Genomic DNA, 23,445 nt, shown 5'->3' with positions numbered 1-23,445 from the left:
GCGGTGTCGATATCTGAGAATACCGATAAAAGATGTTCTATCAAGAGATGAAACTGTGAAACATAACCACAAACAAGCACTATTTATCTACAATCTCGAACCATCATACATGAGCGGAAGTCAATGGGTGGCTACTTTCACAAAGAACAACGTCATCAATTACTTCGATTCATTCGGTATGCCGCCTTGTCAAGAGATTGTAGAGCACGCGAAACGAACAAACACAACTTTGGTGCATCAAAACAATCAGATACAGAATCTGTTCACGACAACGTGTGATTATTACTTTTGTTTGTACTTTTTGAATGAGATGAATAAAGGCAATTCATATCACGATCTGTTAAAAGTGTTCGATGTTCATGATACGACACAATGAAAAATTCATTGAACAGTATTTCGAAAGAATTTAAATGATATTGCATAGACTGAAATGAAATTCCGCGACGTTGATCGATAAGCTGCTGAATACATCGAAGAGGACAGCAAGAGTGTCGAAAGAAGAGAGTTTTTGGTGACTTTGATACTATGCTTGATGCCTTATCTATTGCGATTCATCGAACGGTGTTTCAAAAAACTGAAAACTGAAAAACATTATTTCAACACGTGACATTGATGAGTCTAAAAAAGACTCGTTACAAAAATGTACGTGTATCTACATTAGTATATAGATTAAGAAAATACTAGACTAAGAATCTATAATAAAAATACCTATTCATACTATAAATTTATAATAGCATCTAATTAGAGCAGAAATTACAACGACACTCGTCCTGGCTCAACTTAAGTTTCTTTAGTTTGGCCATAGAATTCTTAAGATTTGGGGCCTCCCTAACATGCAAAGGTATCTTGTTCCAGAGGCGGCATGCAATATACGAAAAAGAGCTGTGTTTAAAACCAGTATTAGGGGCCGGCTGATCGAGTCTGCTACCATTCCCATTATTTAAACACAGTTTTTGATTCTAAACATATTACTTATATAATTGGGATAGCTTTTGTACACAAGTGTCAGAGCTTGGACCATGCGCCTATGCTTAATGGAATCTAAATTATACTGCAACAAGATCTGCTCGTAACTAACAGACTTAGGTAGATTGAAGAGAGTTCTAAGTACGTAATAATTGGCATTTTCTAACTTATCAGATAAAGTTTGATTAATTCCTATTAGAAGAGGACTGCAATAGTCAAAATGAGGTAGAATGTACGACTTATATAGTTTAACAGCAGTGTCACTATCAATAAAATTCCTGATTCTGCGCAAGGCAGCTATCTTTGCATGAATTTTACTAAGAACCAATTTAATATGTGAAGAAAAGGTGAGCTTATTGTCAATCGTCACTCCCAGCAACTTAAGTTCATCGATAGTCAGAATATTATTTGACTTTAAAGTGAGCCCGTAATTATAGTTGGATTTGCCAACAATCATAGCCTGCGTCTTATATTAGTGGCATTAATGGTGAGGTAGTTATCTTCAAGCCAATGTGATAATCTCGCCAGGTCACTATTGATGTAGAATTCCAAGGTCGCGGGTGAGTTACTAGCAGCATAACCGGTTTTGTCATCTGCGTAGAGCCTCAATTCCATATTCTTGGTAATACGGGTTATGTCATTAATATATATATTTTAAACAAAAGCGGTCCCAGAAGAGATCCTTGCGGGACACCACATTGGACTACACGCCAGTTGGAATAAGCGTTCTCTATCTTGACTCGTTGCTTACGATTAATGAGGTAAGAGCGAATCAGTTGAATGGAGTGGTCCTGAAGCCCATATGCCGCTAACTTTCTTATCAGGAGGCAGTGGCATATAGTGTCAAACGCCTTACTCAGATCTATAGACACCGCAGAGACTGTTTGTCTCTCATCTAATGCTTCTCTCCAGTCCTCTGTGATCTTCAGCAGTGCCGTGCAACAAGAATGCCCCTTTAAGAAACCAGACAGGCTGTCGGAGAGTAGACGGCGTGAAACAAAGTAGTTACGGCGTGAAACAAAGACTGTTCCAAAAAAGATTTCTAAATTATATTGGATATAACAAAATGAAATCTTATTGTGTCAAACAAAGAAAGCAAACTGAATGCGTTGAATCTTCAGGTTATCAAACAACCAAAAACGGTAGACTTATGTTTTATTGCACTTGTGCGGAATGTGGCATTAAAAAGACTCGATTCGTAAAAACAACAGGGACACTAATCAGAGGCGGGCATTGCCAGTGATATTGGTAATACAGCTGCTGTACTATTTTTAACCAAAGGAGTACCTTCTCTTGGTAAAAAAAAGCAGTTGAAATGGGCAGGTATTACACATCAGAAGCATTACGAGATCCAAAATTACAGAAAAAAGCAATCGATTATGCTTTGGATAAGTTCCGTCCATCTCTCCAAAACGTCGGATCACAAGCTCTTGGTCGACTATCAACCAAGATCAGACCAAAGAAAAAGTATAATACCCCATCCCTCGACGGTGGTGCTCTTGACATCCAAAAACATCTGTCAAAACTTGGAGAGCTGCATTTGAGAACTCCGACTGGCTAAAAATACAATTATTGCGGTCCTGGAACAAAACTGGAAGAGAGATTGAATACCGATGATCCCAAATATCGTGAACCTATAAACAATCTTGATTCCATCTGTCAACAGCATGATACAGCGTACAGCAAAGCTAGGGAAGGCCCTTCGGCCTTATCAAAAAACACATGAGGCTGATGATGCCATGATCAAAGCGATCGGAAATATTCCTTTCAGTCAAAGTCCGTGGTTTTCGACACCGGTTAAGTATACTATGCAAGCGAAGAAATCACTGGGCCCCGGCGTTAAGCCAAAACAAGTAAAAACCCGCCGAGTTGGCGCACCCTAAACGGGGTGGCAGCGACGGTTGGCAGATGAGCTGCATAAACCGGTCAGAAGAAAATTCACTCGGCGGCGTGTCATTGCGAATGGTGTCGACGAAATATGGGCTGCAGACCAAGAGAAAATGAGGGGACAGAGACGGAGGCTCAGGGCGTTGGCCGGGATATGTCATGTCCACGAAAGTTATTTTTCTAGCGGACGTCTGTCTTCCGAGACGTCCGCATGCAGTCTTGCCTCGCTCTTAGGTTCTTAGTGAAAAGAGAAAATGACGGCGCACGTGGAAGGCTGATGAATATTTATTTTCTTTCAAGCATCGGACCGAGGTAGGCCAGCATGCGGACGTCTCGGAAGACTTCCGCTCGTCTAAAAATAACTTTCGTGGACATGACATATCCTAAGGGCTGGACCGGGAGCCTCCCTCTCTGTCCCCTCATTTTCTATTGCTGCAGACTTAGTTGAGATGCAACAGTTCAGCAGATGGAATAAAGGCTACAGATATCTTCTCATGGCGATAGACATTTTCAGCAAATATGGATGGATTAGACCGCTGAAAAACAAACAAGGAGAGACCGTCAGAGAAGCGTTTCAAAATATCTTCGGGGGTAGCAGAAGACCAGAGTACTTGTGGACTGACAAAAGAAGTGAATTTTACAACAAACATGTGAAAGACCTCTTGGAGAAGAGTAAGATAACATTGTACTAGACAGAGAATAAAGAGAAATCATCAGTAGTTGAAAGATTGAATCGTATGATCAAGAACAAAATGTGGAAACAGTTCACAATACAAGGCAAAACAATATTTGGAGATCTTACCAAAGATATTGAAACAGTACAACAATGCCAAACATTCCTCAATAAAAATGTCACCGACAGAAGCAAGCAAAAAAGAAAATGAAGGAACCTGTATGGGGGGGTGGAATGGAACAATCGTAATCCAAACCTAAATTCAAAATCGGTGACGAGGTCAGGATAAGTAAAAAAAGAAAGACTTTCGACAAAAAAAAGAAAGACTCTCGACAAAGGATATACCCCCACCAATTGGACTGAAGAAATGTTTGCAGTTGATAAGATCCAATACACGAATCCGATAACTTACAGAGTAATAAGGGATCTCAATGTCGAAGAGGTAAGAGGGTCTTTCTATGAGCCTGAGCCATTGAAAGCAGAAAAGGATGTATTCCGAATCGAGAAAATCATAAGAAGAGACCACACAAACAAACGAGCTTTCGTGAAATGGAAAGGGTATGGTGACGATTTCAACAGTTGGATACCGATTGAGGATTTGACACGTCCTTAGACGATAGCGTCAGCGCTATATTTTTACGTCCTTTTCATAAAAATGAATAGATACGAACCGTATCATTTTTAACAGGTTGATATTTTTTGGTTTGTTCGTCTATACGATTATTTGAAACAATCGTGAGGCATATCTTTTTTCTTCACATATTCAAATGTATATCTTTGATTGTCTTTTTTGGAAGTAGCTGGTTTGGTATATCCCTCACAGATTGTCTTAACAAATCCTGCATTGACAAGGAGGTGCTTTCTGGCCGCGTTTAAACTGTTGAAGTAATATTGTTGATCGGTATCTAGATTGGTAGCTTTTACAAACCTCCTGTTTCTGTAATTGTTGCGGACAAATGAGTAATCACGATTCGTATTATTTTCAACAAGTCGCAAATTGCAGAGACGATTATCGAGTTTATTCTCATTGATATGATCAACAACTTTGTCATTAGGAACCTCTTGTTTTTTATCATCTTTTCTTCTTACAGAACAAGACAAGCTACCTCTGACTGATGTTACGTTTCCAAGTATAAGTTTTTTTTCTTCCTAAAGTTTAACATATGATTGATCCATCTTCACATGCATGCTGCATAATGATCGTATATCAGATGAATATTATAAACACGATGGTCCACTTGAGCGCTTTCTATTTTATTCAAAAAATTTTTTTTTGAAAAAAGAAGAAAAAAAATGAATTCAATTTTTCAAATTCTTAAAAAAATAATAATAAAATGGATGAAGCAAAATTCGAGAGTCTTTCAAAATTGCAACTTAAAAATTTCGTCAAGCGCTTGATCCGGGAGAATGCGAAATTGAAAAAACCAAACAAAATAAAATGAAACGTCAAAAAGACTAAGTCTGCGCCAAAGCCGCAGTTGGTGTTCATAGACGAAGATCACGGAACTGCACCTACACCTCCTGTTCCATCTCCTCCACCTCCTGCACCTCCAAAAACTGAAAGAAGGATCTCTCCGACTTCGAAAACAAAAAGAAAAATTTCTCCGGCTCCACAGATTACAATAAAAGAGACCGATAGAGCTCTTAAAGGCTACATAAGAGAGTATGCAATCACCGTCGTCGACGACAAAGATCCGGCAATTCAATTACAGAGTACACGAAAAGAGGTGGAAAAACACATGGGAAATATTTTAGACGAATACAAAGGTCTCAAATTCACTGAAACATTGAAATTGACATTCGAAGAGTATGACGGCGGTTCAAGAAAGACTGAAACAGCTTACTTCAGATGCACAGCAAAGACAATAATCAATAAAAACCAGATCGAACTGGCCTTGTTGTTAACAAGACAACAGATATTGAATTCAGCGGCTAACTGGATGAAGGAATCAGGTTGGATGGTCCAATCTGGACGATATCACCAAGTACCAACCCTTGAAGGGCGGTGGGTACATTGAACTACCGAAAGAACTACAGAATAGCAGAAAAGGATTGATCAACTTGCAGAATGAAGACGATGAATGCTTCAGATGGTGTCACATTCGCCAACTAAATCCACAAAAGAAAGATCCCCAACGAATAAGAAGATCGGATAAACAATTCATCGAAAGACTGAATTACAAAGGGATATCGTTCCCAGTAACTCTCTAACAGATCCTAGAATTGAAAGACAAAATTTCATTAGCATCAATGTATTCACTTACGAAGAGGGACAACCGTATCTTATCTATTTATCAAAAGAGATAATTATGTACGAGTAGTTTAGATCTGTTGTTGCTAACCGAAGTGCGAAAAATGAAAAGGGCGGAACTTCTCAAAGAGCTTGCAAAATACAACGTCAAAGAGCCTATGGTCCCCCGGCAAGATAGGAAACTGAAGGTCAGACCCCTTTTCTCTGACATTCGCAAACGCCTTGACGAAGAACGGCTGAAAAACGAGTCGCCTCCAGGTGGCGAGATAACCAAGGCACATTATGTGTTGGTCAAAGACTCCAACAGGTTCATGTACAATCAAACGAAACACAAAAGAAGAAAACACTTCTGTAGGTACTGCTTGCAATGCTCAAGTTCCGAGAGAGTCTTGGCTGAAAACAAAGAGAGATGCATCACAATAAACGGCATGTATTCAATCAATATGCCCAAATTAGTACGTTTCACCAATTTTCGAGGTCGAAAGATCGAAAAGCCTCCATTAGCGAAATTCTCTAATCTTCAAAAGAAATTGCCCGTCCGTTTGCGATACATGCTGATTTTGAAGCAATAATGGAAAAATAAATAAAGGAAGGGTCTGATCCTTAAGCCAGGCGGCATGTCCCTGGACGCCTCAATGTTGCCGACGATTGTTCAAGAGGTCTTTCTGCTCAAGACCTTCTCCGAGATAGCCGGTGGTTTAACGGCCCACACTTTCTTTTGCGGGGTGAAGACTGTTGGCCAAACCAAGTTATCTGCCAGCCTCCAACTGACAATGATCCTGTAGTTAAAAGTGAAGCCTGGCTGGGTCTCAGTTCTGAAGTCAACCATGAGTTTCTGGACCCTAAGAAGACCTCTTCGTGGACCAACCTGACAAGAGTTACTGCATGGGTATTTCGGTTTGTGTCATGCTGTTGTCACAGGAATGAACATGTGAAAATTACTAAGGGACCCTTATCTGCTGAAGAGCTCGTAAGGCCTGAAGAATTCTGGATTAAGAGGGCCCAAGCTCAAGCCTACTCCGAAGACCTGAGCCGGTTAGCCGCAGGAAAGGAGATACACTGCAGCAGTGACCTTAGATCCCTCTACCCTTACACCAACGAGAAGGGTATCTTGCGCGTCGGGGGTCGACTGAAACCTGCGCCAATTCCACATCAAGCCAAACATCCTGCTATTCTTCCTAAGAAGCATGACATTGTTCCTTTGATCTTGTTACACTTTCATCAGAGAATGAACCACTCTGGAGTAGAGCACATCCTTGCTGAGTTGCGGCAACGGTATTGAATCCCCAAAGTGAGATCTGCTCTCAAGAAAATAGCCAAGTCATGTCATGTTTGCAGAACTCACAATGCCAAACCAGATCCACCGCTGATGGCAAGCCTACCTCAAAGCTGACTCCAAGCTTTCACCCCACCTTTTTACAACACTGGTGTGGATTATTTTGGACCGTTGCTAGTTAAAAAAAGAAGATCCACAGTAAAGCGATACGATTGTCTGTTCACCTGCCTTGTGACAAGGGGGGTACACTCACTCGCTCACTTGCTCGAAACAGATAGCTTTATCATGGCACTGAGAAGAATGGTGGCTAGAAGAGGAAAACCGAGAAACATCTACAGCGACAACGGAACCAATTTTACTGAGCGGAAGAAGTGCAGAACTAGGTCTCAAACTGATGTTCAAATTGGGGACCTGATATTGGTAGTTGAGGATAACCTACCTCGTGGCAGATGGACTCTTGGCCGAGTCGTCAAGATATTCCCAGGAAATGATGGCCTCATTCGCGCCGTCGAAGTCCAGACGAAACAAGAAACAATCAAGCGGTCAGTCGTCAAGCTTTGCCTCCTTGAGGAGGCCGAAAGTAGTGTATAGACTAAAGTCGTATACAGGGGTGGCTATGTTGCCGACTGCCCTCAGGTCAGCGGACTCCTCCAAAATAGGACTTAGTTCCCTGCAGACTAGAGACAAAAACATGTGTTTCGAGAGATCCGCCATATTGTTGTGTTATCGTGTAGTGCTCGGATCGCTAGTTAAAAAATTTGCTCTTCTCGCTCGTTGCCTTAGTTTTATTTTGTATGGAAAACCTCCACCACACAACAAATACACGAACAATTATTATCCAAAGGCCCCGTCAAAGTATATCACGGATCTTGACGCTAACAATCTATCTTATTCTAAGTTTCTTAAAAACTCTATAAGCTATAGAGGCGCTATCCTTTGGAACGCTGTCTCAACTCATTTTACGGGCCAGAGTACTGATTTTTATCGTAAAATGAAGAAGGATTTATATCTTAAGGAACTTGATTTTAGCGCACAGTCGGTCCAGACGCTGCCTAGGCACTATCAAGATTTTAAATGCTTTTAAACATTTTATGTTTTATGTCTTAATTGCTGTAGTCTATTTATTTAGATGTTAATATGTGAACTTTTGAATATCTCTTAGCCTAGATATGAATTAATATTCTCTTTTTTATCTTTTACTATAGTAGTTGTGATCTGTAAGTAAATTTATCCCTATTTTAATATAGCTTCATATTGTAATTATTTCACACGACCCCACAAGCTCTGAGCTTTAAACCCTATCGTGTTTAAAGAAAGGATATGATGATGATCATGATGATGATGATGACGGTTGGGCCATGAGCCAACCTTTGCCAACGGGCGGATTCAAATGGTTGACAGAAAAACAGATCAATGAGATCGACCTGGTCAAATATAAAGAAGATAGCAAAAAAGGATTGATTCTTGAAGTCGATCTTGAGTACCCTCGGGAACTACACGATCTACACAATGATTACCCTCTTGCGCCGGAAAAGATAAAGGTCGAAAGAGATATGCTGTCTCCATATTGTCAAGGGATCGCCGATGGATTCAAAATAAAACTCGGCCTCGTAGAAAAGCTTATTCCTACATTATACAAGAAAGAAAAGTACCTCCTGCATTACAGAAATCTGCAGCTATACCTCGATCTGGGCCTAAAATTAACCAAGGTCCATCGTGTCTTAGAGTTCGATCAGTCTCCTTGGCCGAAAGACTACATCGACTTCAATACGGAAAAAACATCCAAAGCAAAGAACCCTTTCGAAAAAGGCTTTTTCAAACTCATGAACAACTCCATCTTTGGTAAAACAATGGAAAATCTTCGCAAAAGAATCGATGTAGGGCTTGTCACGGATGTCCATTGTGAAACAAGTGTTAAAATTGACAGCGTGAAACTGTGATTAAGCCAAACTCCCTGACCCCGCAATTTAGCGTTGGGCGTAGCATTGAAGTGTGCTGTTGGCGCAAATGGGTGAAGTATTAAAACATCGTGGTGTTTAAGTGGGGTTGCAATTAGCGTCAGGTGTAGTATCAAAACATCGCGTTTAAGTGCGCGGGTGTCCTCAAAATCAATACTACTTAGGATTTCTATTCTGATTTCGTGTTGTGCTGCGAAAACGTCAATGACTTGTGTGAAAAACGTTAGTAAAAACGGTACGAGATTTAAGATTGAAAGAGCATGCCAATGAAGGCACTGCACATGGGTGTCTTTTTTTTAACATAAAGGCATTCCTGATCATGCCAGTTAAGCAGCCACTTCAGTAACTGCGAGAAAAGCTTGAAAAAAGTCTAGGCTTGAATGGAACCCGTTGGAGTTGATTTCTGTTCCATGATAACTTTCCTATAACACGAATACGGGCAGAATTATTGGTTTCAAGTTCTGGTGATACGTTCCACAAAATCCAACCCCGTTCTATACAGCTTCGAAAATAAAGAAATACATTTTAAGAACAGTTTCTTGCGTAACTATCCAATGAACTTTTTTTCTGTATAGCTGAATTTGAAATCGTGGCATTGGTGACTTCTTGTCGTTACTTACAGTACTTTTTGCTATGAACTTACCGTATACTAAAAGACACAATTTCATGGTCGCAATATGTAACTATATACAGCTGATGCCCTCCTTTATCGCAACTTCACAGGCTACGATCAGGATTTAAGTGATTTCCAAAACACGTCATGTGTAAAACCACAGGAGAGCTGCAGATTATTAACTTTCTTTTTTTTTTTGAAAACAAGTTTTCTATAAGGAATTTAACCCCTCCGGGTGTTTTCCTTTAAAAATGAAAGCGTACGTGCGTAACATTTGATCGGCGGCCAGAATGAATTTTTTCTTTTTTGAAACTCTTTTTGCAGTTCGGTGTGAATTTGTTGTAATATATATATATTTTTGTACATAATTAGGTTGTTTTGGTTGCAATTGTCTGAAGATTTCGACCAGAGTCTTTTACATTTGTTGCATTGTTCCAATAAAAGGTAAAGGTAAAGTAAAGGTAAAGTAACTTTTTTTAACGTCGCTAGTTCCTTCAGCTACGAGGCTGGTATCAATGGAAGCCGACGGTGCGCCCTTTACCCCCCTCCCTCTGTCAGTGCTTCGTTTTAAGGGTATTTAAAGCTATAGCTACACGGATCCGAGGAAAGTCAAAACAGACGTTTAAGTCACCGAGGATCGAACCGGGCACCTCTCGCTCCGAAAGCCGCGCACTAGCCAACTGAGCCACGACTGCTCCTGATTATTGATAATCCAACATTGCTGATGATCTGAAACGCGCTATCCTTAACGGTGTTGTCGTCAAAAGCTTTTGAAACAAGCCATTTGATGGAGCTCCGAGTGAAATTATGTTTTTCGCGTTTGGAAACTTTCTTTTAATGCTTTTTGGAAGTGGCAGTTGCCCCGGCAGAGGCCCCGCCGATAGAGCCTCAACACCCCCAAGAGGAGCTACAACAACGTGGTGTCGTGAAAGCCTTTTAGTACTTTTTGAAACGAGCCTGCAGTGAAACAGCTCGCCAATTTCGGCGATTCTATTGAGACGAGAGTCTACGGTTTGTGGAAGCTCTGGGTAAAAAAATTCCATTTTCTCGTGGAACGCTTGGCCGCACATCTGAAACAAAACACCATTGTACCAATGTGGCCTAAAATCGATTCCCAGACTCGGCGACATATGTGGGTTGAGTTCTACTCCGAAAGGTTTTGCTACGGTTTCACAAATTCAAGCGGCATTTTGTTGAAGTTGGATAGATTTTCGTTTTCGTCTTGCCCGCAAAAAACTTCTCGAAAAACCTGTTCCATGGAGTGTACGTATAACTTGCAAGTAAAACAAAATAAGTTGCAGACTGAGTACTACCTACTTCGTCATTCTTCTAATGGTTTGCTCCTAAAGGGGCGGTGAATTTTTTTACTCGCTTGTCCTCAATAATCTCGGAAAAGTCATAGGAATAATCGAAAGACAAGGGAGGCCAAAAAGGTGAGGGTGAAAAAGGGTAATAATAAAAAAGAAAATCTGGTTACGAACATGTATTAAAATAAAATGTAACTGACGATTGGACACGAGTCAGCCCTTCAGTCTCCCTCTTCTACACTCTCCCATCCAGGCAAAATTAACAGGAAAGGCAGTGACAAAATTAGTTTTGGCAAGTACATTTGCTAGTAATTTATTTTAACAGTGCCACGGGCTTGGGTGGTATATCGAGGCCAAGGTCTTCACACATGTGCCGCAGCATGGGTAGTTTCAGGAGCTTCAAACTGCCATCCAACGCCATTGCACAAAGGTTGTACTGATCGTCCATCAAAGAATGGTCAAGCTGTATTGCGGCTACAGCTTCCTATTTTGCTTCGCTAAATTTAGCCTCTTCCTGAGCTTCTTGAATATCAATCGCGTGGGGATCCCTACTGCGGCGCTCTGTATAGAGAAGAAAGAGGCGACCTTGGAGATGGTGAGGAATTCCGACGACTGGAATAGACGTGCACCATCAGTACCACGGGCGCGTCGCACATCTCGTGAAACTAACTCTGCGTCAAGCATGAAACCAGTCGTTTTCCCAATACGAAATCTCGTTAGAAGGTACGACTTCTCAATGTGGATCATTCGTATCTTTGATACCGCACAATTGACGCTCATTCAGTTTTTGCTAGTTAGCATATGTATATTGATTTGGTTTAAAACTCTTTGAACTTCGGTCATATTTTTTGCTCTACCCCTACCTTTTAAACCGTACGTCAAGATTTAAATGCATTTCAGTGAAAGTGACACTGCATGTGTTTGAAAAAAAAGAAATAAACATTTGTGGACAATGTGCGAGCCATGGCTGCGAATTATGCGAGAAAACACGGCGAGTCCACATGCGAGTCACACAGTTATTGCAAGCTAACCGTTTTACAATTGGTGCTTAGACTTAAATACTTTTTATCAGCGCTATTTGATATGGGTGACTCGAATGAGAGACTCGTATGGCTCGCTGGCCCGCAGTTTGTCAAGACCCGAACAAAACAGTAATGTAAACAATACAAAAGTAATTCTCGATACCTTTCGCAATGCAGTGGAGTGCATTTCTTGTACCTAAAATATTAACTCATGGTGTGAATGACATTGTCTTTTGACAGAAAACTGAAATATTTAATATCGTGTTAAGTTCAGTTTTGAAATCGTGTTAGAAAATGCACTTGCATAAACAGGTATTTTAAAAAAATCTGTTTGAATTGAGTAATATATAGTTAACTTACGGATTTTTGCCCTAAAATACGATTTTCATTCACTTTTAACACTTGTCCAAGCTACAAGCCGAAAATTAGTCAATTCAATGGCTCTATATGAATAATTAGCATCAGTTTGCGTTTCATGGATTGCAGCAAAAATCTGGAAAACAAAGGCGACCTGTTTACCGATGGCTAACAAAAATTAATGGCAAAATTTTCTTCAAAACGGCTATGTTACCTCACAGAAACCATTCGTAAGTGTCTTTGGTTACGCGTTTCCAAGATTAAGATGATGCCAATTTGAAAACATCGAGCCCACGTTTTCAAGTACTCCCCTTGCATCTTAGATAAATTCCGACGTAATAACTTACTGTGGCTCATTTTTACTTTAAAATTTGATCCATTTGTATCTCACTGCGGTAATCCAGAAGCAATTTAAGAATGAAAATGTCACTAAAAATCGAGTTAGTAAATTTATGCTCAAAATGAAAGGGATAATCTCATGATACTACCCACTTTTAAGATGCTCCCCATATTTTGTTGAACAAAGCTAGTGTTGGATGTGTGACTGTTCATATTGTTGAAACCGGGCCCTAAGATGTTAACTTTAATAGCAGATTTTTATGACGAAGTCGATTCTCTATCAAAAACGATCACACATTCTAATAGTGTCTATTTAGCCACACGGTATACATGAAAAAAAAAAGCTTACTTGCGAGAACGAATAAACGTTAGAAAGTAAAAACAAAAGTACAGTTTCTTTTATCGGAAAACGTGCAATAAAGAATGAGAAAATTGGCCAACTGCGTTGTACTGTGTAATGTTCTTGTAGCTCGATGATGATCATGTTAAGATGTACTTTGTTTTGCAGCAGTGCCTACACGTGTTATTCTACTTTACTGCGTTCTATGCCGTTTTGTTCTATAGAATCCCATTCCATTTACTCTCTGTGAGCACCATTGTCATAAACAGGTCCTTATATCCAATAATAGCGAGGTTAAGCACGAGGCGTTTTTGAGCCACGGACATGAACCGTAAGTGAACAGTTGTAAAGGGAACCTCCACTTCAATAAAGAAATAACTTAAATAAGGAAAGGAAACGAACTTTAATTTAAGTGTCTCGTCGTTCTAGCGCCGAAGCACTAATTGAGGACAATGTAAATTGAAATTAACAATTAACACAAATCGAGTCAAATGGGAAATAACTGTGACAGTCAAGTCAATCTAAATATTTTCAAAGAAAGCGTTTTGGAATCACCTATTTTTGTTTCCAAATTTCGCAGGCGCCGCCATCTTGAATAATTGTGACGTGTTACTGTTACCCTATTGTTATTTGTGTTAGAACATCCAATATCCAAAGGTGAAAAGGTACTTAGCAAGACAAATGGGATAGTGAAAACAGCTCACACTCCCAACCTCGTTCCCAGGGAACATAGACCATATTCCATATTCGTATTCTCAGTATTGGACTGGCACTAGCTTGCAATAGAGGCTTATGCGGGAGAATATATTAAAAAGTATTTGCACTTAAAAAATTTCCCCCGAATTAGCCTCCAGTGCAAAGCTAGTTCCAGTCCAATACTGACAATTCACTACTTGCACAATCCCATAAGACACCTCTATTACCCCCCAAAACTTTAGCAAATCCATTGTTGGCAATTTCTCCTGGGACATGTTTTTTGTGTTTCGTGCCTTGAAGTGAAACAATGGAATCGATTGGAGTGGAATGGAATGAATGGGTGGTGATTGGAAACTGCTTGAAACCTCCTTGAAGTTTTGCTTGGGTGAAAAATTATGAAAATTGTTGAGATTGCATCATGCTAAGTTGAAGAGACATTTTAGACATTGAGCCCAAATATTTGATTATTGGGGTAAGATTACAGCAAATATAAAATGCCTGTGCGTGCACTTAAGGACATTCGCGCGAAACTTTTGTAACATTGATTTTTTTCTGCAAATTTTTACCATTGAAAGATGATGAGTTAGTGATTTCTTAAATGTAAAAAAAATGGGGGAGGGGGGCGGGGGGGTCACCGACTTCGTTTTGGAGAGAACTTGCCAGGTAGAACAGTCACCCTAAATCTGAAAAAATCCGGCTTCTTTAGTAAATAATAATGCCACAGTGTCTGTAAGCCCAAAAATATTGCAATTACATTTATGAAGTGAAATGTTCTCTACCAAACTTTGTTTGAGTGGATCCATCAAGTGAATTTAGTTAACTGTTGAAAGAACAAGCATTTAGCGACCATAGTTTTATGCGCCTTGCAGCCGCAAGATGACAGGATTCCATGTCCTGAGGACAGAAATCTTGAAATTTTTTTAACTTCCTACATTGATTTTTTGTTCATTTTTGGACAATGTAAAGATAATTGTAAATAAAATCTGTTTGTAAGAAAAACCGAATATCCAAGATCATTGTTCATTTTAGTACTTAGCGCGTGCGCTCGATGCATGACGTGGCATGTGAATTTGCGTGCGCTGTGAGGATGCGCAGTAACAATGGGCGCGAACGTCCTTAAGTCGCAGGACGTGGTAAAGAATATCAAGGTAGACTTTTTAAGGAAAGAAAACACTGAAATACGATGTATGGCATAGAAATGTTCTTAGAAACACTCCTTGAAAATTCAGTTTCTGGTTCTTGAAAACTCCTTGATCAATACTGAAATTTGGCAAGCAATTGCCTTGTCTTTCATATAGTTTACCGGATCCGGAATAATTACTGTCCGTAAAACAAAACAACAAAACGAACATAACAATACCTAATCAACAAGGCCTAATCAGAATAACAATGGTTCTTTTGTCTTCCGCCATTTTGGTCCGGTGCATGAAAGTCCACCCTGGACAAAATCCAGCGCGAACCCTGAGTTACAACGGCTCAAGGCATTAAATGTAATTTCCCACGTTGCAAAATGAGTCATTTGTTTGAACTTTTCCTTAAAAGATACATATTTAAGATCGCGAGTGTGAAGAGATTTTATCCTCTGAAATAGACCTAACATAGTGCATTCGAACGACTCACTATTGTTCTCGCGGTTCCGCCGCCAAAAGCGTAACTCTCGGAGGCACTAATATGGTATGTATGATAGCGTTTACTTACGCGTAGGTGTCATTGTAGTAACCAACATCATCAGTGCGCTTTATACGGCCCAATTCCAGGCACAATGTATCGTTCTTTTCCTCACCACGAAGCGTCCTTTCACTGTTAACAAAAACAAAACTTGTTTTTGTACTTTTTATTTTTAGAGAAAGTCAAATAGGTTGCTTTTTTAGGAAACTTAAAGACACCTCGACATGTTGTTGCTGATGCTGGTTCTGATGTTGGTGCTGTTGTAGTTGTGGAAGTGAACATTTTGAATGTCGAGGCAATTGCTGATGTCGTTGCTGATATTGTTGATGATGTTGGTTCTGATGTTGGTGCTGTTGTGATTGTGTTGTCAAAGAGTTGTATCGCATTTGAGATGTTTGCATTGATACCAGAAGAGATTTCCGCCACAAACGACTTCGCAATTGCCACCAAAACATTCTTGTTTATCACGGAGCCTGATGAGCCGGGAGGAGTCTGTAAGTAGAATGCAATGACGACCACAACAGAAACTTCAGAAACCTGTTTTTGGTAACCAGGCAAGAGATGTACTTGATCCTCGGTGAATATGAGGTTGTTTAATTATCGGCGCTTTCGTTTAGATCTTAACAAAGACAAAAAAAAAAATAGAACTTGAGTGCATGATTACTGAAAGTCTTTTTTTGCTGGCCATTCCAGGATATTCAAGCAATAGAGGACGTTTTCCGTGTTTCCATAGCCTCATCTAAACACGAGGGGGAGTTGGGAGACCTCGAGACAGTTATGCAAACCCGAGACGCAGTCGAGGGTTTGCATAACTGTCGAGAATTCTTCCAACTCCCCCGGAAACATGGAAAAAAGTCCTCTATTGCTTTTATAAAATATTTCTCAAAGATAATTCGACAAATGAAGAGAACAAATGAAGGAAAATTCTTGATTGAAACGGATTTTCTTGATACACGCTCGTGATGTCGCAGCCGTGTTCCGTACTCTCATCTAAACACAGCTATTGACCAATTAGAGTGCGCGTACTATCCTAATTATTTTATGAATAAGTATAGGTAATCACATGGTTTCTCGTGTAATGTGGCGAGTACGGCAAATGTTTCACTAAGACTAACGAAAAAAAAATTTGCAAGTGCTTATTTACACCTAATGATATGCACTGAAAAAATCAAGAGCGTTGATTGGCTGAAAGCATGTCAATTAATCCCAAACAGAGTGCAGAACAGTAAAATAGCGCAGAAAGTTGAAATAGTGCAATAAAGGTGAAATTGTTGCATTGATAGCATGCATTGACATGCCCTCGTCATTACCAAAAGTGTCCTTGAAGGTAAAATGCCCCCCCCCCCCCCCCCCTTCCAATCTCAGCCAATCGGCGCTCAGTAATCTTGCCCCCTTTTGGTGGTAATTGACATAATCCCTGGTCGGTGGGTTCCTCGCAAGTGCCGACCACTGGCTTGATTGATTTACAAGATATATACTATCTACAAAGCAACTGGCCCCCAGTTGTTCGAAGGCGGAATATTTTTATCCAGTGGATAGGTCACTATTCAGATGGAAAAATGTATTTCAGGTCGAACGTTGGCCAGCGTCTATGTGCACGCCTTAACTTAGACGTGCTAAGAGTGTGCGTAATACGGAAAATTTTCTACATATTGAAACAGTCGGATAGCGATTAAAGTTATACGCTCTCTGATTGGCTAAAAAAGCAGTGCAGGTTTGCTGCAATACAGTGCAAAACCGTGTAACATCAGTGCAAAGTTGTAACTGTGCAATTTACAAATGTATTTTGAACGGTCTAGAAACAATATAGAAATCAAATCTTTTGTTTTGAAATCAAACGCGAGCCCTGGATGGAGCAATGTTTCCCTGATTGCGTGATACGCATGCGTTTCTTCTGCTTAACCATCTCGAATCTTATTATCTCATTATTTAGTAATCACATGATTTTCTTGTGCAATTTAGAATAAATAAGCACTTATAATTTTTTTCAAAGACTACAAGTTGCACGAGTCCGAATTTTACTCGTCTTTTAAAAAATTTACTCATGCTTATTTATTCCAAATTGCACTCGAAATCATGTGATCACCTACACAAATACGAGCCCTGGATGGTGCAATAGGCCTTATTCGCGATAGTCGCCATCTTGGTTCTCACATTGTCATGCAAATTAGCCATGTGTTATGCTGGGGGGCAAACAATGGAATAAAGTAATTAGTAATCACATGATTTTTCTGGGAAATTTGGAACAATGTTACATAAGATTAACAGTTCAGAAATGAGGAATTTTTTGCATGTATTTTATTAGGATGTGTACATAGTTGGTCCTCTGTTATGTTATTGCATGGCCATTAGCTGATGCAACTTATTCAGTCTATCGTGAGCAATCAGTCAGTCAACCACCTTGTTAGCCACTCAGTCAGTCAGTCAGTTAGTCAGCCACCCATCCAGTCAGTCAGTCAGCTAGCCATCCAGTCGGTGAGTCAGTCAGTCAGTCAGTCAGTGTGTCAATCAGTCAGTCAACCAGTCAGTCAGTCAGTCAGTCAGTCAGTCAGTCAATCAGCCACCCAGCCAAAATTGACGACCAACGTACGGTCTGACTTTTTCCAGTGAATGCAATCATGTTTCCTCAGAGTTCCTTACCTGCTTGATATACAGCTGCTATCATTTGCGCAGTGTATGGTGGCTGCCTCTGCAACGGGTTGTTTGAATGCGTCCTCCTTTGGTTTGTTCCACCATTACAAGCGAAAAAATACATTAGAGGCCCACCTTCGGCAGACAGGCATTGCGGGCCGTGGAACAACTTGGCCGTGAAAATCCTGCCAAAGCTGAAATTGAAATGAAATGACCCATTTCCGAGTTGTTGCATGCCTCAGTTTCAAAGCGAGTCTTGGTGCACAACCATTCAAATGGAAATGAGTTGCTTATTCTTATGCAAATCAAACTCATGTCCCTTAGAATAGTTGAGCACCAAGACTCACTTCGAAACCGAGACAAAAAGCAACTCGGAAATGGCCTATTGGAATTAAAACGTTGTTCAAACTCCGAATTCCGAGAAAGACAAAAATGTTCCGCCGTCAAACCATCTCAACTTGCAACGCAACATTTTTGCGCGACAAGTTGCACGAAAAATGTTGCCCGTAATACTGGGCCTTAAGTTGCTCAAAGCGCGGGAAAAATCGCGCATGCCAGTCGCGATTGGTTTTGGTTTCCTTCTCATTGCTCATTGGTTGATAAAATGGCGCAAGCACTAAGCGTAGCAATTGCAATCACGTAATTTCTTTCGACAGTCATTTGAAAACTTCTCTATAATGCAAATTTGAAAACCTACCATTGCAAGTCTGTTCATTGCTGTCGAGTATAAATCCTGTCAAACAAGAGTAGGTGTAACTTCCATTCGTGTTTGAACAGTTTTGACTGCATGGCGGCTGGCTGGACGCACATTTGTCAATGTCTTGTAAAATGGAACAAAAAGAACCTTCCATTTAGAATCAACATCGATGGATTCACTAAAAGCAAACTCTTTTCAAGGTTCTTTTTGTTGCAATTCGTAAAAGCAATTTGGTTTGAATAGCTGAGCATGTTTTTCCATCTTGATTTAGTGAAAAACCAGCAGAGCAAGAACAGTTCTCTTGTCCGTCAGATTGGCAGCAGACATGTTGGTAGCCAGGTTGATTATCTTGACAAAGATTCGCGGCTGAAGGAAAAGTATACAATTATGTTGAGAGGAAAGTTTGTTATATATATAAAAGGGGTCATCTTATACCCAGGATTGCAGAGGAAAGAGATGCAAGGGCTTTATAGAAGACAACACAAAAAAAAAAAAAAATGAGACACGAATTACCTATTTACATTAAGGGTTAGAACTGGGACGACGATTAGCATCGTGTTTATGAGCAAGCAGGGCTAAAGAGGCACTTTGTAACTGTTAGCGCCCCATTTTCTGGACACGTTGATATTATGTTAAGAGAAAAGTTGGGGGCACTTCTTGACGTTTAAAACAAATAATAATAATGATAATAATAATAATAATAATAATAATAATAATAATAATAATAATAATAATAAAAATGGTAAAAAGGTCTTTATTCAAATTTCTAGAAGAAGCAAAACGTAGGAGTATTTCAACAATTTTGAAACTTAACAAAGGGAAGTGTATACATGCATAAAGAAGACAACGAGCTCACCCACAACCATCTAATTATAAGAGTTAACCTTTCAAACCCTCGGTAGGTATATTTGGAAGTATAAAATTACGGCTGAGATCCCGCAAGTCCCCTCACAAAATTTTCTGCTGTGGAAGAAGGTCATACAGAACGTGCGCGACACATTTTGGTGGAATACTTGATGAACAAAAGTAAATCAGGGATCCCCCCCCCCCCCCCCCACCCCTCCTCCTTTCCTCCATTGGAGGGGAATCAGTTATAAAAAGACTTAACGCATTCGAGAGGGGACATAAAATAGTGGATTGGTGATTGAACAAAGTTCCCAGTTGGGCCTGCACCAGTTAGTACCTTCACAGGACTTTCCGTCGAAGTTAAGAAAGTATCCAGAATTACAAGTGCAAACAGATGATCCAGGGGTGTTCACGCAGTTGTGGTCACAGCTGCGATTATTGGTATCACATTCGTCTATGTCTAAAAGGTTAAAAAAATAAGCAACAGTCAAGTGAGGGAATTTCGGGTTCACTGCCTGCATCACGGTTTTCTATCCCAGTTCACTTAAAATAAGTTTTCTCGTTGCATTGTGCTTGCCTTAAATAATGTAAGACCAAAGTCAAGTGTTCAACATGGAAAGATCCTCTCACAAAAGTCATGTCTAAACTACAATCTCGACCCCAGAGCTCTTCTCTTGACTAAAGGAGAGAAGAGCTATGGGGAACCCTGAAACAAACTAGTGTCTCCTCATTGGTTTTCGTAAAGAACAATCAAAAGCGTCTCTAATTGGTGCATTCATGTTAGCGCGAGGAGTGAGCAGTCGCCGTAAGGTTCAAATAGCCAATATTTGACTATAAGAACTCTACGGCGCATGTTTCCTAGAGTTTCCCAAAGCCTTGGGTCGATCCGAAGCTCTGGTGACGAGAATGGTTCACACTGGCGACGCAACCACAAGCGCAACCAACATACGCAGACACAGTAGAGTCTTGATCAATAGAAACTTTCTTTAGGACAAAAGAAACAATTGACATCAATTCAATGCGCCTGCGTATATGTTGCTCTTGCTTATGATTAAGTCGTAAGTGAGCAGCAGACGTAATCCTCATGTCATAATGGATTAATGAGCAACGATGATCTAATCCGACGGTCGAAGGGTCAATTCCTTCTCCGGTCAGAGATTTGTCCTTTTCCTCGGAAGGTCCATCTACATACTAGGGCTAACGTTTAGATTTCAAGCATTGTAAGTTACCAATATGGATTCGATAACAAAGGTTTCATATAATAATTCACGGAAACATTTTTCGCGTGAGACTGTGGTAGTATACTCAAGCCAACGTGTGATTCAGGGCAATTTTACTTAAAAATGGGATATCCCGGAAAATGCCGAAAATAAATCATTTAACTTCTTGGGGCGTTATCAATGTACCGATTATCTCTCACACTGCAGCCCCCCCCCCCCCCCCCCCCCCCCCCCTTCCCTTATCAGTGTTGCTAGCAAGACAAAAAATTGTTAAAAACTTAAACAGTCAACATTGAAAGGGGGAGAGGGGAGGGGAAGTGGGAAAGGTTTAAATTCTAGATACGGCGAGTATTGGAAGCTAGAAAAGGTGTTTTTTAATGAACGTGTCTCAACAATTTTGCAACTTGTTGCAGCTCCGCCGCCGTTCTCAGCTCGTCGCTGCCAAAATCAATCGGCTCGTCCAAGAAGATAGGGACAACGGAAGCATTTGAAAAAGTGTTGGTGTTTTCGCCGGGTTTGTAAGTAAACAAACTAATATTATCTGTAAGTTGCCCTATAGACATAAAAACCAAGATTGGTTAGAATTTCTATACAAGTACAACGCTTACTCCCTTTACTGACTTTTGATTCACCAGTGTGCTGCGAGATTTGTATTCGAGTACTTTCGTTCTAACGAGCTCTCCAGAACAGATTTATTTTGGACATGAGATGTCAGACTCAGCTTCCTTGTATAATTTAATGATGAGAGCTCATTTTAAACTCATTCCTTATTCGTGCGCGCGAGCGCAATGAATGAGTTATTGCGGAGTCGGCGTTTGGTGTGGACCGTGGACCGTGGACTTTACGAATCTTTCCCGAAATGCCCTCGAAGTCCAAGCCGAGCCCAGACATTTTTCTTTGACTTAGATGGAACTCGAACACTGCAATGGCGGCAAAGCCGCTGTAACGCAAATGGTGTTTTATTGGATCTTCAAACAAAATATTTAACAAATAGATTCCATGTTGCCGGCCGTGCGTCTGTTCAGTAATAGATCACAGATGACGTCAAAATGTGGTAAGAACAAAAAAGTGGCACACGAGGCGATAACTAAGAGGGTTCATCAAGTTGGTTGCTCATGTTGCATAAACATGAATGAATTGGTTGCAAGGGGCCTTTGATCGTATTTGGATGAAGATACCCTTCTGATCAAAATGCCAAAACAAAAGGTGTGAAAATATGCCGTATTGACAAGTACTTTTCACGGTTCGAAATTGTGCGCATTCAGTGATAAATGTGCGACGCAAGCCAAAATGGAACTTACACTCTGATCCAAAGTTGAAATGAATTTGTCGGCCGGTGGCATTGGACGGGAGGATGGTTCCATCGGGTTTTGAGAAGTCGTATTGTTGGTCTCCGTTCCACAATCCCAGAAGCCCTTTGGTTTGGCCCTGGAATGACGAAGGAGCGGCAAAGACTATAGAAAGCGAGTCTTGAATTTCAGTTACTGTCACAGATATTCCAGAGGGGAATGCGACCAAGAAAGAGTTGTTCTGTGGACGCGACACAACCACGGAGTCGTTGAGAAGAAAACTGACATTTGTTAAACTGTGGAATTCTTGGAATATTTGACCGTTAAATAGCACCTCCAATCCACCTGAAGCAAAAAAATTAAAGAGAATTAGTCATGTTAAGTGGAGAATAATAACAAAAATGAAAACACAAATCACTTTGAAATTAATTGAAGTTCAGTGTTGGAATAAGGCGCCAGCAACAGGTTGAAATACGGCAAAGAAATAGTAAAATGACAAAGCTCCAGAGCTGGACTCAGTTGCGCTCGTCCAAACCAAAACTACGATTAATATAACAGCAAGAACTGTACCTCATCGAACTAAATTCCACGGATGCTAACTTTCTAGAATGATAATAAATTCCTTTTACACAGATTCCTAAAAGGGAGACAGATCTTTCTCTGTTGGGGATAGACTCCTATCTGTAAACGATGGCTTATAAAACACTTCCTTTGCAGTTCATTGTTGCTGAAACTTTGTAACATTTATCAAACAAAATGTGGATCTTAATCATTAGCAATTGTAGACACATATACCAAGACCTATTGATAGAATTCCTGCACTTCATGTCTTTGTAACCTTCTTCCTTGAGAGTAAATTGCAATGTACTTCTGTTCTCTTCTTTTGCTACTGCTGCAGCGAACACAGTTGCATTCCCCCCACCCTTGGCAAGTTTTGTCCGTGCTTGCAGTTGGAAGAACCTTTTTTTGACGTCTATCATGCTATCATGTTCCTTAATTTTTTATCATGTTCCTTATTTTTTTCTCTGGATTGTTCGACTCGCCGAGTCCATTAAAGGTATAGTTTTTGCCATCCAGCGTGACAAGATGAGGGTCACCAAACACAGGAGCTGAAAACATCGATAATTATAAAATGGCTAGAAATTCTCTGGCAAAATGGAACACTCTGGTTAACAGTCGGGATTTTACAATACGAACCATTCCCATGGAACACTCAGGCGGTCCGTTCCTTATTTTTTCTCTCTCCCGGGAAATTTAAGTTGAGCGAAACACAAAGAGCTTTAAATAAATGAAATTAATTTTTGTCATCACAACAGTTCAATTATAGCCAGCGGAATTTAGTTTTACTTGTAAAAGGTTATCATTCCAAGAAGAGGAACATTACGGCTAGCATGGCGGTTAGACGTGTC

At 40.2% G+C, this 23,445-nt stretch overlaps 1 protein-coding gene across 2 annotated transcripts in view; it reads left to right on the top strand.

The window, feature by feature from the left end:
• LOC138026968 (uncharacterized) overlaps nt 1-23,445 on the top strand; it is a 41,119-nt gene that overhangs the window by 6,361 nt on the left and 11,313 nt on the right. Inside the window, exons 2-3 of one of the 2 annotated variants that reach the window (XM_068874453.1) lie at nt 18,953-19,058; nt 21,161-21,265. In XM_068874453.1, coding sequence (XP_068730554.1) covers nt 18,953-19,058; nt 21,161-21,265 — 211 coding nt within the window. Of the gene's footprint in view, nt 1-15,556; nt 15,959-18,952; nt 19,059-21,160; nt 21,266-23,445 lie in introns of those variants that run through there. The other variant, XR_011127375.1, reaches the window with a different exon arrangement.

The sequence above is a fragment of the Montipora capricornis genome, chromosome 12 (genome assembly GCF_036669925.1).
Source record: "Montipora capricornis isolate CH-2021 chromosome 12, ASM3666992v2, whole genome shotgun sequence".
NCBI classification, from domain to species: Eukaryota; Metazoa; Cnidaria; class Anthozoa; order Scleractinia; family Acroporidae; genus Montipora; species Montipora capricornis.
The sequence above is the reverse complement of the archived record's forward strand: the minus strand, read 5'-3'. Positions and strand labels throughout refer to the sequence as shown.